This window comes from Pseudochaenichthys georgianus, chromosome 21 (assembly GCF_902827115.2).
Source record: "Pseudochaenichthys georgianus chromosome 21, fPseGeo1.2, whole genome shotgun sequence".
Classification (NCBI taxonomy): domain Eukaryota; kingdom Metazoa; phylum Chordata; class Actinopteri; order Perciformes; family Channichthyidae; genus Pseudochaenichthys; species Pseudochaenichthys georgianus.
The window spans coordinates 39244537-39258520 of NC_047523.1; the positions used below are offsets into that span (position 1 = coordinate 39244537).

Genomic DNA, 13984 nt, shown 5'->3' on the forward strand with positions numbered 1-13984 from the left:
AGTGTGTATCTGCAGCAACGGGTTGTAGCAGCGATGTTTGCAGTGAAGGACAGTTTGTTATCTAGGGTCTGTAAAGAAATATTTGTATGTATTCAGGTTAGTAAACTATCAAGATGCTTAAAAAGGGAAAATGATTTGTGTAGAAAACTGGGCTGGTTTTGGGCCTGCTAACATGTGGTTTTGTGAGGACAAAGGAAGAGGGGGAAGGTGTGGAGTTGACATAGTCATCTCAGATCCCTGTGATAAGGAAGCTGAGCCACTGGGATTGGGGACTTAAGATGTGGGGTGTTGATGATAATTTGGGCAGCCAATCACTGGTCTGGAAGGGAGGCGCAGATAACTCCTCCTTGGGTCAGCGAGGGATATAGACAGAAACCCCGCTGTGTTCGGTCTCTTTCTCCTCTGGCTGGCTGGCTGGCTGGCTGGCTGGCTGGCTGGCTGGCTGGCTGGCTGGCTGGCTGGCTCACGTGAGTATCAGGTAAATGTGGGATCCCACAGAACTGTATTTAATTTGTACTGTATTGATTGTACTTGATTGTATTGCATTGTATATTACCATTAAAGTGGATTATTGTTAAACGGTTACTTGTAGGTTCTGGGTTTCCTTCCTGTAAGATAACGGCTTGTAGGAACGCGAGGAGATTTAAGAAAGTGGACAAGTTGTCTACCAAATCTCCTAACAAATGGTGATCTCCGACGTTTCCGAGTAGACAGGGCTGTGGAAGGATTCAGAGGACCACACTGGGTCGGGAACAAGCACTTTTAGACGCCTCGGACAATAGCAGGGCCATGTATGATTGTCTGTAGGCGTTTCAGAGTGTTTTTGAAGTTTGAATGGAGTATACAATGCATCTTTTTTACCATGTTAGGAAAGTTATATATAACACGTGAACGTTGATCGCCAGGTATAGAGAGTCCTGCGTAACGAGAAATTAGAGCAGTTTGCGTGGATCTCAGGTATTTTAGTCCTGAAGTGGCGTAGGAGCGGTGCAGTTCGTGGGATGTGAGTGTGAGTCTCACACGGCGGAACCTGGATGATCGATACTCCAAGATCGGTCCGCCGTTTATAACTGGGGGTAAAATAGCAGTCTGAGACCGAATAAGCGAAAGTGTCAGTGGACTGCTATTCTGTTAAATCCTTGGGAGAGAGCGCTAACGTCACCTACATTGTGACAAGACCGGCTCCCGTTTCCCTTGTCTGTAAAAATTAATTTGAAAGGCTGACGTAAACGTAACGTTGATCGCAAGGTAGGCAGAGAGTCCTGCGTGACGACATATGTAACACGTTATCAAGCCGGACAAACTGTACAGGGAATAAATCTGTGTGATTTTTACCTGAATAATCTGTGTGACCGATTGTCTGTGATAATCACACATTCGCTCAGAAGAGTGAAGCTCATTTGTGCTCTGCTGCTGCCATCTAGTGGCTGAAAGGGGGGGATGCACGTTAATTAAGTCAGATAAATAAAAACGAAGTCAATATATTGCGTATATTTAAAGAAATGAGCTGTCTGTAGGTTGTCATTGTTGATTAGTAAAGACCTTGTTTTATGTTGGTAAATGTAATGGTACAAAAGACAGGGGTACTTATGCCCGCTTCGGTTTTCAATGTCCGCCATCACGTTAAAACAGAGGATTGGTGGCATTTTCAGTTCATTGCTTGCTTCCACACGCCTTCCCCCTCCTTGTCTCTTTCACGACTATAGTTAATGCATTAGAACGATTGTCAATTTGCCGTGTTTCTAGGAACACGGCTGTTCCGGAACGGCCTTTCAAAATAAAAGCCAAAGGCCGCTGTTCGCCAGAGATGCCTTCACAATAAAACAGTAATTACCTTAACAATATATTTAACTTATATTGCGTCTTTAAATATTGATTTTAATTCATTACAGATCTAACCTGCTTGCAACACAACTTAGATAAACAATTTCAAGTGGTTAAAAGGGGTTTCCTGTCTGGCTCATTTGATTTAGAACTGAAGTAAGGGAGAATAGTGTTTTATGAGTCATTCCTCATGGTTTATAAAGATAAATCATCAGTTTGTCTGGACTTTGATATAGAGATAGGATCATGGTGGAGAAGGAAGACCTTTTTTGGTTTCAAATTAAAGTAGAGTTTAAGGATGAAGTAAGCAGGACTTCAACTGGCCAAAAGACATTTTAAAGTTTAATATTCTTGGTTAGCAAACAAGACATCTGATTATTATGTCACACGTGATAATCTTGTTATAGAAACTAGCTTAAAATATTGGAGAAAATATGTAGATGTTCTTTCGTGGTGTGTAGAATATGTGATGCTGGAAACATGTACGTTTTTCAATGTATAGGAGAAAATGGTTTCCTGAAAGAGTTATGTTGGGTACATATGTAGCAATGGATGAAACAATTTTTAGAGTGGGTTTTTGTAATATCATTTGTAGACATCAATTAGGTTGTTTAGATGGCATTTAACAATTAAGACAGATAGTATGATTACAAAGAGTCAGAGTGGAAAGGGTTGGATTTATTTAACCTCAGTGTGCTAGATTTTTTATAGGTAATGCGTCCCGAGACTTGGACTCCCCCTCTGAGTTAGAAAAGGCTACGGTCCCGACCCTCCAAGCAGACAAAAGACCTAACCCAACAGGAAACTCCTCCTTCTCCATCGAACAGACAGAGAACCAGAGCTGAAACGACAACAACAAGACTGCAGCCAGAACTATCTCCGCCTGTGACATCCAGAACCAGACAGCATGCTGACGGGCAGAAATCTACGCTCATCAGTCCCTCAGACAGGACCATGAAGTTCCAAGCTGAGCACAAGAGCAAAGTGTGGGAGATGAGAGCAGAATCTGCCCCCCATAAAAACAGCAGAGAGACTGTAAAGGAGGGGATAAAATGCAAAGCAGGGCAAGATGGGTCATGCAGAGGTAACTGGGCCAATGGCTGACAGCGGATGAAGTTACAGCTGAGGGACTGAAGAGAACACAGAATCAGAGGAGTTGGCATGGTCGATTTGAAGTGAGGAGGCCGGGGTCACGGCTTGAGAAAACCAGAGGAGGAGAAAAGGAAAACGGGAATGAGTGAGTTTACACATAAACACACTTATTCACAAAACGCACATTTAAAGCATAAATACGTAAAGACAGAAAGATTTATTAAATTAAAAATAGCAGTAAACTATTAGAGTAAAATGAGAACACACTGAGGGTTAAAGGGGGGCCACATGACAAAGTACAACCATATTCTTCAATCTTTTCATCAGGTTAACAGAATATTCTTTGACATTTTTATTCACGTGTGAATAAAGTAGTGGGATAGTTTTGGGAACCACTCTATAAGACAAATCTTTATCTGTATGGATAATGTTAAAGGGAGAGCTGGTGCCAAGCCAGATATAGTATTCCAATCTAAATAATTGATTTCACCATTGTAGCATAGTTATTACCATGGGAAATATGAAATGACTTCTGTTTTTAAATCCTTGATAAAGGAGGGAGGAATGGTTGCATGTTCGGACATCCAGGGTTCCACACACTGCTAAAGAGTTTAACATTGATTTTTAGGTGGACCAGAATGGATGACATGTGGTTGTTATACCATTGTTATCGTGAACAAAACATAAATAAGGACATAGTATCTGCTTGAAGATTAATGGATTTCATATCCTAGAGGGGATTAGTTATTGTGAAGACTCCACAAGGTATCTACTAATGTATTGTAAAGAACTTGAATTGACTTGATAAATAAGTGAAGATAAGAAGATGTATGGACCATAAATTAGTCAATTGGTAAATAAAAATAGCGGAAAAGAGGGGAACTATTAAAGGGAAGTGAAAAATCAGTCTAATACACACTGATACAAAAAAAGGGGGGGGGGCATGAAGGAAGTATGCACTGGATTTTTTATTCGTGTGTGAATTTGGTAGTGTTTTAATTTGTTACAGTATTGATCAGTTCAAAGGGAGAGTTTTAGTAACAGCTCTATAAGATCAGATAAATATGTATTTATATAGGTCATGTTGAAGGGAAAGCTGGTTCTAAACAAAATATAGTATTTCAATTTGAGGTACTGGTTTCATGTTCAGACACCCAGAGTTCCACGCACTGTGAAAGAGGGTAACATTGTTCTTTAAGTGCACCAGAATTGAAGATAAATTGATAGAATGAGTTATGGAATAAATAGCAGAGCTTTACAGATCCTAGTAATGTTTTGACACAAGATAGTGAGGTACACATGTTCTGAAATAGATCTATTAGTCATTTTAATACTAATTAGGTGTAAATGAATTGCAGTAATAGTAATAGTACAATAAGGAAGTGACATTTTTTTGGCTAGACACTTTCAGGGAATGTGGGAAACAGCAAGGAGGGTTGGAGATATCTTGAACATTATAGTTGTAATTGTGAATTAATAAATGATGGTGCTCCATATATACAGATTTGTATAGACGGAGGATGCTGGCCTGTGTGCTGGAACATCAAAGTCTCTGCAGAGCACAACACATGGCCAAAAAGACGGAGACCAACTGACCTTTGACCCTGACAGACAGGGTAACTTGGGAAGGCACTGTCAATAGACTGACTCTGCGGTGAACCTGACCAAACCTGACTTACAACCTGACAGTGTGAGTGTGAGTGTGTGTATGTCTGCACCTGATCAGTGCAACTGCGTGATTTGAAACGATGACTAATCAAGCATGTTTTGGACTAACACATTATTTTTGTGTGATAATAATGTGTGAAATGAGAGGTTTCCTAACATTGCACAAAAGGGGAAACCGTATCTAATCTGGTTGATGATGTTTCACTCCCACAGGAGGTGGCTGTTTGCAGAATGTGAAACTCAAACTAGGAAATTTGGAATTCTGTTTCTTTTAGGACTGAAAGATGGAGAGAAACACTCTCAAGTGTTTACTGGGAAAAATGTTTGGTATTGTCTTATAATCCATTATGACCTGAAGGTTTTCTTCCCATACAGGTTTTTGTTTACACATGAGAGAATGTGTAAAAAAGGGGGAGTGTAAACTTTACGATGTACATTTTTCATTTAGGGACGGAAAGGAACCTGCTGCCCAACTCCATTGTTCAATCTGACCATTGATTGACAGTTTTAGAATTGACCTGCTCCATATTTAGGGATAAGAGGCTGTTTGGTGAATGTTGACATGTCTCTAGTATTGATTGAGTTATAGCAGGTAGCACAGGTAGAGAATCAGTGGCCAAGGGGCTACCAGAGAGATGTAAGTCCAGAATGAAATACTGGAGAGGCTGACCGGTGAGTAATGTGTCAACTAATGTTTCAACAGGTATTAAAGTAACTGAGGTTTGAAATGTAGAAAGAACATATTTACAGTTAAGCTAAAACATAGTAATGTAATGAGACACAATGTGATTTGGACAACATCATGTAACTAGTCTGGTAAAGAAGTAAAAGCCATAGACTTTATTGTTTAGGTCATTATGGGGATATACATTTCATCTACATTTAGAAAGACATTTGATGACAGTTGGTGGGAATTCTGTATTCATTTTTTCAGTGGGATAATATCTAAGCACTGACGGGTAGAAGCAGTATCACCAGGAAGCCATTCACTTGTTAGTATTGTGATTTTGGTTGTTTTTGAATCCATAAGATTAGTGTGTTTCTTTACCAGAAACATTAGCAGTTCAAATCATATTTTTAGATTTTTAATGGGATCTCAGGGATTTCATTTAAAAATAAATACAGATGCTTGTCAGAAATTCAGAGCTATTGAAATATGTTATTTAGTTTACCTAAAGATGTTGGGGTTCTTATTTAGTGGGCACAGTCCAAGATTCTGAAGCAGCACAATTAATTTAGAAAACCTGTGCACACACGTCTGTTGTTTTAAGATACCCCACCAACAGGCTCCAAGTTGCCACGCACTGGTGGGTTAAACAGCCGAGGGCCCCAGAGCCCGGAGCGTAGGCTTGAGGGATTTGTATCAGATTTCTCCACACAGGTTGTTGATGCCAAAAGGGGGACAACTGGTACCACTGTGCGGAGCCAGTGTGCGGCGGGGGAAAACACCTGCAAGGACCCTAGACGACATCAGGACGGATCGGGCTCTCATCAGGGAGGTCGACTCGGAGGCTGTCATCAGCGGATTGGAGGAGAAGGACATCCATCATCCATCCAGCAGTCGTCCCGGGAGGCATCATCATCGGACCGGAGAAGGAAGATCGGGAGGACATCTATTCAGCATCGACTCGGAAGCCGCCATCAGCGGATCAGAGGGGACAAAGACACGGCAAGCCAGGACGGCACAGGGGACTCCACTCTCCGCTGAAACAGGAGTGTGGGTTAAGTGCAACAAGACGGTGTATGGAGCCAGCCAGGCCTGCCAAGCTATGGACAGCCTCTACCATGACAGTTGCTTCACCTGCAGCGCCTGTAGTCGAAGGCTGAGAGGGAAGGCGTTCTACTATGACGCAGGAAGGGTTTTCTGTGAAGAGGAATTTCTGTACTCTGGGTTCCAGCAGTCTGCAGACAAGTGCAACGCAGGTGGACATCTAATCATGGACATGCAGGCCGGCAGGCCCTGGGGAAGTCCTTACCGCCCCGGTTGCTTCCTCCGCTTGCGTCATCTGCAACGAGAGCCTGGACGGAGTGCCCTTCACTGTGGACACTGAGAATAAAAAGTATGGAGACTCAGCAGACAAGGATGCAGTTTTTTTGCAAGTGCCTTGTGTAAATTGCACTCTCTTTTTTAAGAGTGCAAAAGAGGGAATTGTAAAGAAATATTTGTATGTATTCAGGTTAGTAAACTATCAAGATGCTTAAAAAGGGGAAAATGATTTGTGTAGAAAACTGGGCTGGTTTTGGGCCTGCTAACATGTGGTTTTGTGAGGACAAAGGAAGAGGGGGAAGGTGTGGAGTTGACATAGTCATCTCAGATCCCTGTGATAAGGAAGCTGAGCCACTGGGATTGGGGACTTAAGATGTGGGGGGGTTGATGATAATTTGGGCAGCCAATCACTGGTCTGGAAGGGAGGCGCAGATAACTCCTCCTTGGGTCAGCGATGGATATAGACAGAAACCCCCCGCTGTGTTCGGTCTCTTTCTCCTCTGGCTGGCTGGCTGGCTGGCTGGCTGGCTGGCTGGCTGGCTCACGTGAGTATCAGGTAAATGTGGGATCCCACAGAACTGTATGTAATTTGTACTGTATTGATTGTACTTGATTGTATTGCATTGTATATTACCATTAAAGTGGATTATTGTTAAACGGTTACTTGTAGGTTCTGGGTTTCCTTCCTGTAAGATAACGGCTTGTAGGAACGCGAGGAGATTTAAGAAAGTGGACAAGTTGTCTACCAAATCTCCTAACAGGTCACACCAAGATTCCTTGCAGTCTGAGTCGGGGAAACAACAGAGGGGCCGATGTTGATTGTTAGGTCAAGAGTGGGACAATCTTTTCCCGGAAGGAAAAGCAGTTCAGTTTTGTCAAGGTCGAGCTTGAGATGATGAGCGGACATCCACTGAGAGATGTCAGCTAAACAAGCAGAGATGCGTGCAACGACCTGGGTCTCTGAGCGGGGAAAGGACAGAATTAATTGGGTGTCATCAGCGTAGCAGTGGTATGAAAAACCATGCGGGCTAATGACAGATCCGAGCGAGTTTGTGTACAGGGAGAAGAGGAGGGGACCAAGAACAGAGCCCTGTGGGACCCCTGTAGTTAATTGACAAGGGTCGGACTCGGACCCTCTCCAAGTTACCCTGTAGGTATGGTCTTTGAGGTATGAGGCGAGGAGGGAAAGTGCAGAGCCTGAAACTCCAAGTTCTTGGAGAGTGCGAAGGAGGATCTGATGGTTCACCGTGTCGAATGCAGCAGACAGGTCCAACAGGATGATGACAGAGGAGAGGGATGCTGCTTTGGCAGTGTGCAGTTCATCAGTGACAGCAATGAGAGCAGTTTTCTTTGGGAGTGTACCAAACTGCTGTTGGTGCCACAGTCACCAAAAAAAAAGTGCTTTTGGAGTCCTGTGGGGAAAGGTTGGAGGTTGATGGAGGGAGGTCATGCAACCAGTGATGTATGAAAAAGCGGCAGCGCCGCAAAAAGTGCGAGATGTAACAAATCTCTACTGCAAGGACAAAAAATGCAGTCAACAGAAGAAATGTCCATGTTTTGCAGCTGGATTGCCATGCACTGAATTCTGTTCCTGTGACTGTCTTGAGTGCGCTAACGGAAGTGTGAATGACAGCATAGTTGCACATTAGAAAAAATGTTGAGTCATTTTGTAACTGTATATAATTGATGATTCATTAAGGTTTGAATGTATGATTCATTTTTGATTTTCCATTCATTGTGCCGAAATCTCTACTTTAAATGTTAAATGCTGTTTAATGTTCTTGCATTAGTGTAATGTAATTTCTGTCTCATTCTATGATATCGATGTATGTTAATGTTAAGGCAAATTTTAGGAATGATAAAAAGTAGTCTAAATCCTATAGGCTAAATGTCTTTCTCTGTTTAGCAGCTGCTGCGCCTCCCTCACCTCTCCCTCAGTCGTAACCGTGGAGAGAAAGAGGCTGCAGCTGGCCAGGCATACCCTGACGCGCTTACCCCGCGGAGGTGTGCCATAACGTGGAGGATTACCTCCTCCTGTCTTAATGCAGGGGCCCGGGAAACGTAAGTCCATTACGTCCGGGGAGGGGATCAGATGCCCAGTGACCCACAGCCCTCCTCTCCCTCCTCACCAGTCCTGTGTTGCCCCAGCAAGCACAGCCGATGAAAAGGAGCCAGACATGTCCAAGATATAAAACTTAATGAAGGGACCTGGTGTTGACCAAGATGCCGCCGCGCATATGTCCTCCACACTTACGCCATTAAATAAGGCTATTGTTGACACAGCCATGGCTCATGTAGAGTGTGCACAGACCCCCGTGGGGAAGGCTCTCCCCGCCTGTCCGTAGGCATGTGCAATGCACTTGCAAAGCCAGCCCGCCAGGCATTTCTTGGACAGAGCTTTACCAGTTACCCCACCCCCGAAACACACAAACAGCTGTTCGGTGTGTCTAAGGGCAGCCGTGCGCTCCACATTAACATGCCAGCGCACGCACCGGGCAGAGGAAGTGTAAATTAGCCTCCCTCGCCCCACTATGGGGGGGGGGGGGGAGATTAAAACCCCCCAACTGAATAGCCCTCAACCTGAACGCACTCCTTAGGCTCTTGGGCACAAAGGAAGGGTTCAGTCTGAGTGTCGCCCCGCTTCGGTCACCCCGGATGTGTAAACAACTCGGGTGCACCGATAAAGCGGTTAACTCAGACACTCTTTTGGCTGACGTTAAGGCAAGTAGCAACGCTGTCTTCCATGACAGTGCTTTCAGGGAAGAGAGCTCCAGATGCTCAAACGGTCCTGTGACCAAAGCCTCGAGCACCAGCAGCAGGTCCCACTGTGGGGCAGAGGTGCGCACCACTGGGCGCAGCCTCCTGACCCCCCGCAAATACCGTGACATTAGCGGTTGAGCAAAAACTGAACTTCCACCAAATACCTCATGGCAGGATGAGATAGCTGCTGCATACACTTTCACTGTGGAATGAGCAAGCCCCCTGTCCACCAGTAACTGTAAGGACAGAATAGGGCCCAACATACAAGATACTTTTTTCGGAGCAATCTCGACATGAAAGTAAGCGTCCCTCAGGTCGATGGTTGTAACCCAATCGCCTGGCTGCAACAGTCCCAGTAACTGTTTTATAGTTAAGCTCTGGAATTTTCTGCGTGCAATTTGAAGATTCAGACTGTGAATCCAGAATGGGAATCTGTACTGTGGTCCCTCCGCTGTGGTCAACAAAGTCAAGTCCCTTCAGCTGATTCAAAATGCTGCAGCTCGTGTACTAACCAGAGTTAGGAAAAGGGACCACATTACTCCTGTTCTGGCTGCCTTACACTGGCTCCCTATAGAACACAGGATAGAATTTAAAATTCTTCTTCTCGCCTACAAAGCCCTCAATGGGGCAGGCGCCATCTTACCTTAAAGAACTCATTATACCCTACTGTCCTACTAGGGCATTGCGTTCCAAGAATGCAGGGTTGTTGGTTGTTCCTAGAATCTTTAAAAGTACAATGGGAGCCAGAGCCTTTTCTTATCAAGCTCCACATTTGTGGAATCAGCTTCCAGTTTGTGTTCGGGCGGCAGACACCCTATCCGTTTTTAAGAGTGCGCTTAAGACCTTCCTTTTTGATAAAGCTTATAGTTAGGGCTGATTAGATTCAGCCCCTAGTTTTGCTGATATAGGCTTAGTTTGTCGGGGGACATCTTACTTCTTCTTTCTCTCTGTCTGTACCTGTGTACTCTCATGTTCCCATTAACCCAGCTTCCCCACATTTCTTTCTTTTTGGTGTCTATATACGCTGGGATCCGGAGTCATGGATGATCCTGCGGTCCTGTGTCCTGGATCGCGAGCGCTGGATCTTGAGTCGTGGCTGTGGTCCTGGATCATAGGTCCTGGATGGATATCCTCGTGGATTCATCTTCCTATTATACACACATGCATTTCCAAACATCTGGACTACCTATGTTGCAAATGTATTATCTTTTCAATTTACACACGGCATCTATTGCACGTCTGTCCGTCCTGGGAGAGGGATCCCTCCTCTGTTGCTCTCCCTGAGGTTTCTCCCATTTTTCCCTTTAAACTGTGGGTTTTCTTCGGATGTGAGGGTCTAAGGACAGAGGGTCTAAGGACAGAGGGTGTCGTGTTGTCATACTGATATTCTGTACACACTGTGAAGACCACTGAGACAAATGTAACATTTGTGATATTGGGCTATATAAATAAACATTGATTGATTGATTGATGGATTGATTGATTGATTGATTGATTGATTGATTGATTGATTGATTGATTGATTGATTGATTGATTGATCGATCGATCGATACTGTCAACATTACGTGGCCATGTGGGTGTGTGGAAAGAAGAGACACTCAAACTGGAATACAATTGATCTTTTCTTGAAAGATGCCATTGCAACCAAAAGGGTCTCACAGGGAGGATACGGGATTCGCCCTCGCGTCCTGGCCGGAGAAATCACCTCTTCTCCACCGGGACATTTCCCTCCACTGTGGTCAACAAAGCGGCGGAGCGGACTCCGCCTTGCCTGTTGATATATGCCACTGTGGTGCTGTTGTCGCTCCTGACCATTACATGTCTCCCCTGAATTAAGGGTTTGACATGCTGGAGGACCAACACTACCGCCCGTAGCTCTAGGAGGAGCAATCTTGACATGAAAGTAAGCGTCCGTCAGGTCGATAGTTGTAAACCAATTGCCTGGCTGCACCAGTCCCAGTTACTGTTCACAGTTAACATCCGGAATTTTTTGCGTGCAATGTGGAGATTCAGACTGCGAAGATCCAGAACGGGTCTGAATTCACCTGTCTTTTTGGGAACCAGGAAGTACAGGGAAGAATGCAGCTCTGTCTTGCGTGCACACAGCAGACACTGCCTGTTTTTGAACCAAGGCCTGAACCTCTGCTGAGAGAAAACCTATCTCCCTCGGGATGATAGCTTTGCCTCTCTTATGCCTGCGAATGGAGGAGGGATGCTGCAAAACTGGAGTAAATAACTCAGTCTCAGCGTTCTGTTCATCCACTCCGTTAACACGTAGCTGCGCCTCCATTCCCCATAACACTGTGATAGGGGATGTGCAATCAGCTGCGGGGCCCCAGCGATAAAGCTGTGGTACTCTCTGGTGACCCATCCCGCCGCAAAAAAAACCCGCAAAGGGAAGCTCTGCCCACGGGGGTCAACACAGAAAGGACCGACTCTCTACTGAGGTCCTTGAACCAATTGCCTGGCGATTGGTTCGTGGGCTCGTGGGAGCGCGCGCTCCACCATGATGCTCTCACCCAAACAGTGAAATGCATCAAGCGGAGATTTTACACTCGGCGTAAAATGTTTCCTAACCCTGCTACGCCGGCCATAATGTCCCTATACGTGGGTGAGAGTTTATCACTCTCACCCGCATATGCGCACTAGCTGCCTCCTTAACTGAAGTTACAACTTGGGCAGCGAGTGGGGAAACTGTACGTTCAACATTACGTGGCTGTGTGGGTGTGTGGAAAGAAGAGACACCCAAAACTGGAATACAATTTATCTTTTTTTATTTTGGAAAGAAGACTTTGTAACAAGGCAGGATTCGCCCTCGCGTCCTGGCCGGAGAAATCACCTCTCTCCGCCGGGACGCTTCCTCCCACCGAGGACGGAGCTCCCCACCCGGTACCCCTTTGCTGTGGCGGAGCGGGAGCACAGCAAAATACTTGAATATCTTATCCAGATATACAAGCCTCTGAGCGGGGGCAGGGGCCTTCTCCCCTCTGCCCATCCGGCTGTCTGCAGAAGCAGATGGGCCGCTAGGCTTTCCTCCAGCGGGGGCACACCGGGACACTCTGTGTCCGAGTGGCCCTCCACTCTGAAGATTTCAGCCCAAGTAGCCAGCGGAGCCTTCGTTCTCAGTGGCTGCCGCCACGTGGCCTCCACACACCGCCAGACGTCTGGCAGGGGGGGGGTGAAACGAAGGCCGGCTCAAAAGGCCGGGCCGTAAAAGCCTCGGTGGCAACGGTGAGGGGAGCGGCAAGCCTGCACGCTCCGCCGCCATAGCCATCACCGCCGAGAAGTCCTGTCGTGCAGACCCGCTCTGCTGATGGCCTTCCTGGCGGTCACCAGAGATCTCGAACGACGAGGTGTCCTCATCATCGTCCCTCTCTCCGACGCTCGGACCCGTCCAGCGCTGGGATGGCCCTCACGTGGTTCGACCCCAGACACTCGATACACCGGCATGGGGGTCGTCACCTTCGATGGAGCCCGGACACGAAGGACAGGGGCGCTCCACAGGTGAGTCCATTGTCTGTAGGTTTCTTGAAAAATATTTTATTTGTCCGTCTCTCTTCACTGAGTTACTACAATGCTGCTTAGCTGAAGAGAAAGGGATAGCCGTGAGGAGGCAAGGCCGCCTCTTATGCAATGAGGTGCGCGCACATTCAGGTAGGCCCGCCCAGGGGCCGGCTACGTCTATGGAAGTCTCAGTGAAGGAATAGAGTCCAGTAAGGGCGGAGCCTGTGAGAGATATAACATGATTTAGCAACGCATATATTCCTGAATGTTTCAGATAATAGTTGTTCTGTTTTAAATTATAACACATTCAAACCTGACATTGTGTGACAAAATAGTTAAAGCGGACACTCCACAACAAATGCATATCCATTCAATTGCTTTTTTTGTGTTTTAGTGCTGTTTGTTGATACAAGCTATTGTTGATAATTGTATTTATGGTGATGTTCTTCCTTTCCAGGCAGCTCCACACCCCCACTAACCTCCTCATCCTCTCCCTGGCTGTCTCAGACTTTCTTGTGGGCCTAATTTTGATGCCTGTTGAAATCATTTTAACAGAGGCTTGCTGGTACTTGGGTGACCTGATGTGTGCTCTGTATTATATTGTTAATTTTATCATTACCTCTTCTACGGTTGGAAACATGGTGCTCATATCCATTGATCGTTATTTTGCTATTTGTGACCCTCTACATTACACCACCAGAGTAACTCTGAACAGAACAAAAATCTGCATCTGTCTGTGTTGGATTTGCTCTGTTATCTATAATTGTCTAATTTTAAAGGACTTTCTGAGAAAACCTGATTCACATAATTCTTGCCATGGAGAGTGTGTAGCTGTCATTGACAATATCACAGGAGCTGTTGACTTTGTTGTTACCTTTATTGCCCCCATTACTGTTATCATAGTTCTGTATATGAGAGTGTTTGTGGTGGCTGTGTCTCAGGCTCGAGCCATGCGATCTCATGTTATCGCTGTCACTATGCAACGTTCAGTTGGTGCAACTGTTAAGAAATCTGAGATGAAAGCAGCCAGGACTCTTGGTGTTGTTGTCCTTGTGTTTCTAATATGTTTTTTTCCATATTACACTCCATCCCTTATAGGTGAGGATATTGGAGAAGAGCTTCAAAATCCAAAAACTCACACCTGTTAG

The 13984-nt window shown here is 45.3% G+C and overlaps 1 protein-coding gene across 1 annotated transcript; it reads left to right on the forward strand.

Annotated features, from left to right (window-relative positions):
• The first annotated feature begins 12645 nt into the window (after nt 1–12645).
• On the forward strand, nt 12646–13984 carry LOC117466409 (trace amine-associated receptor 3-like). The gene is made up of 2 exons (XM_034109616.1): nt 12646–12836; nt 13294–13984. Exons 1-2 carry the CDS (start codon nt 12646–12648, stop codon nt 13982–13984), a joined length of 882 nt encoding a protein of 293 aa, XP_033965507.1.

Excerpts from the sequence above, each read along its gene's own strand:
- LOC117466409 (XM_034109616.1), top strand. The coding sequence starts at position 12,646 with ATGGCCTTCCTGGCGGTCACCAGAGATCTCGAACGACGAGGTGTCCTC. Across the intron at positions 12,837-13,293 it reads AGGACAGGGGCGCTCCACAG|GCAGCTCCACACCCCCACTA; the intron begins GTGAGTCCATTG and ends CTTCCTTTCCAG.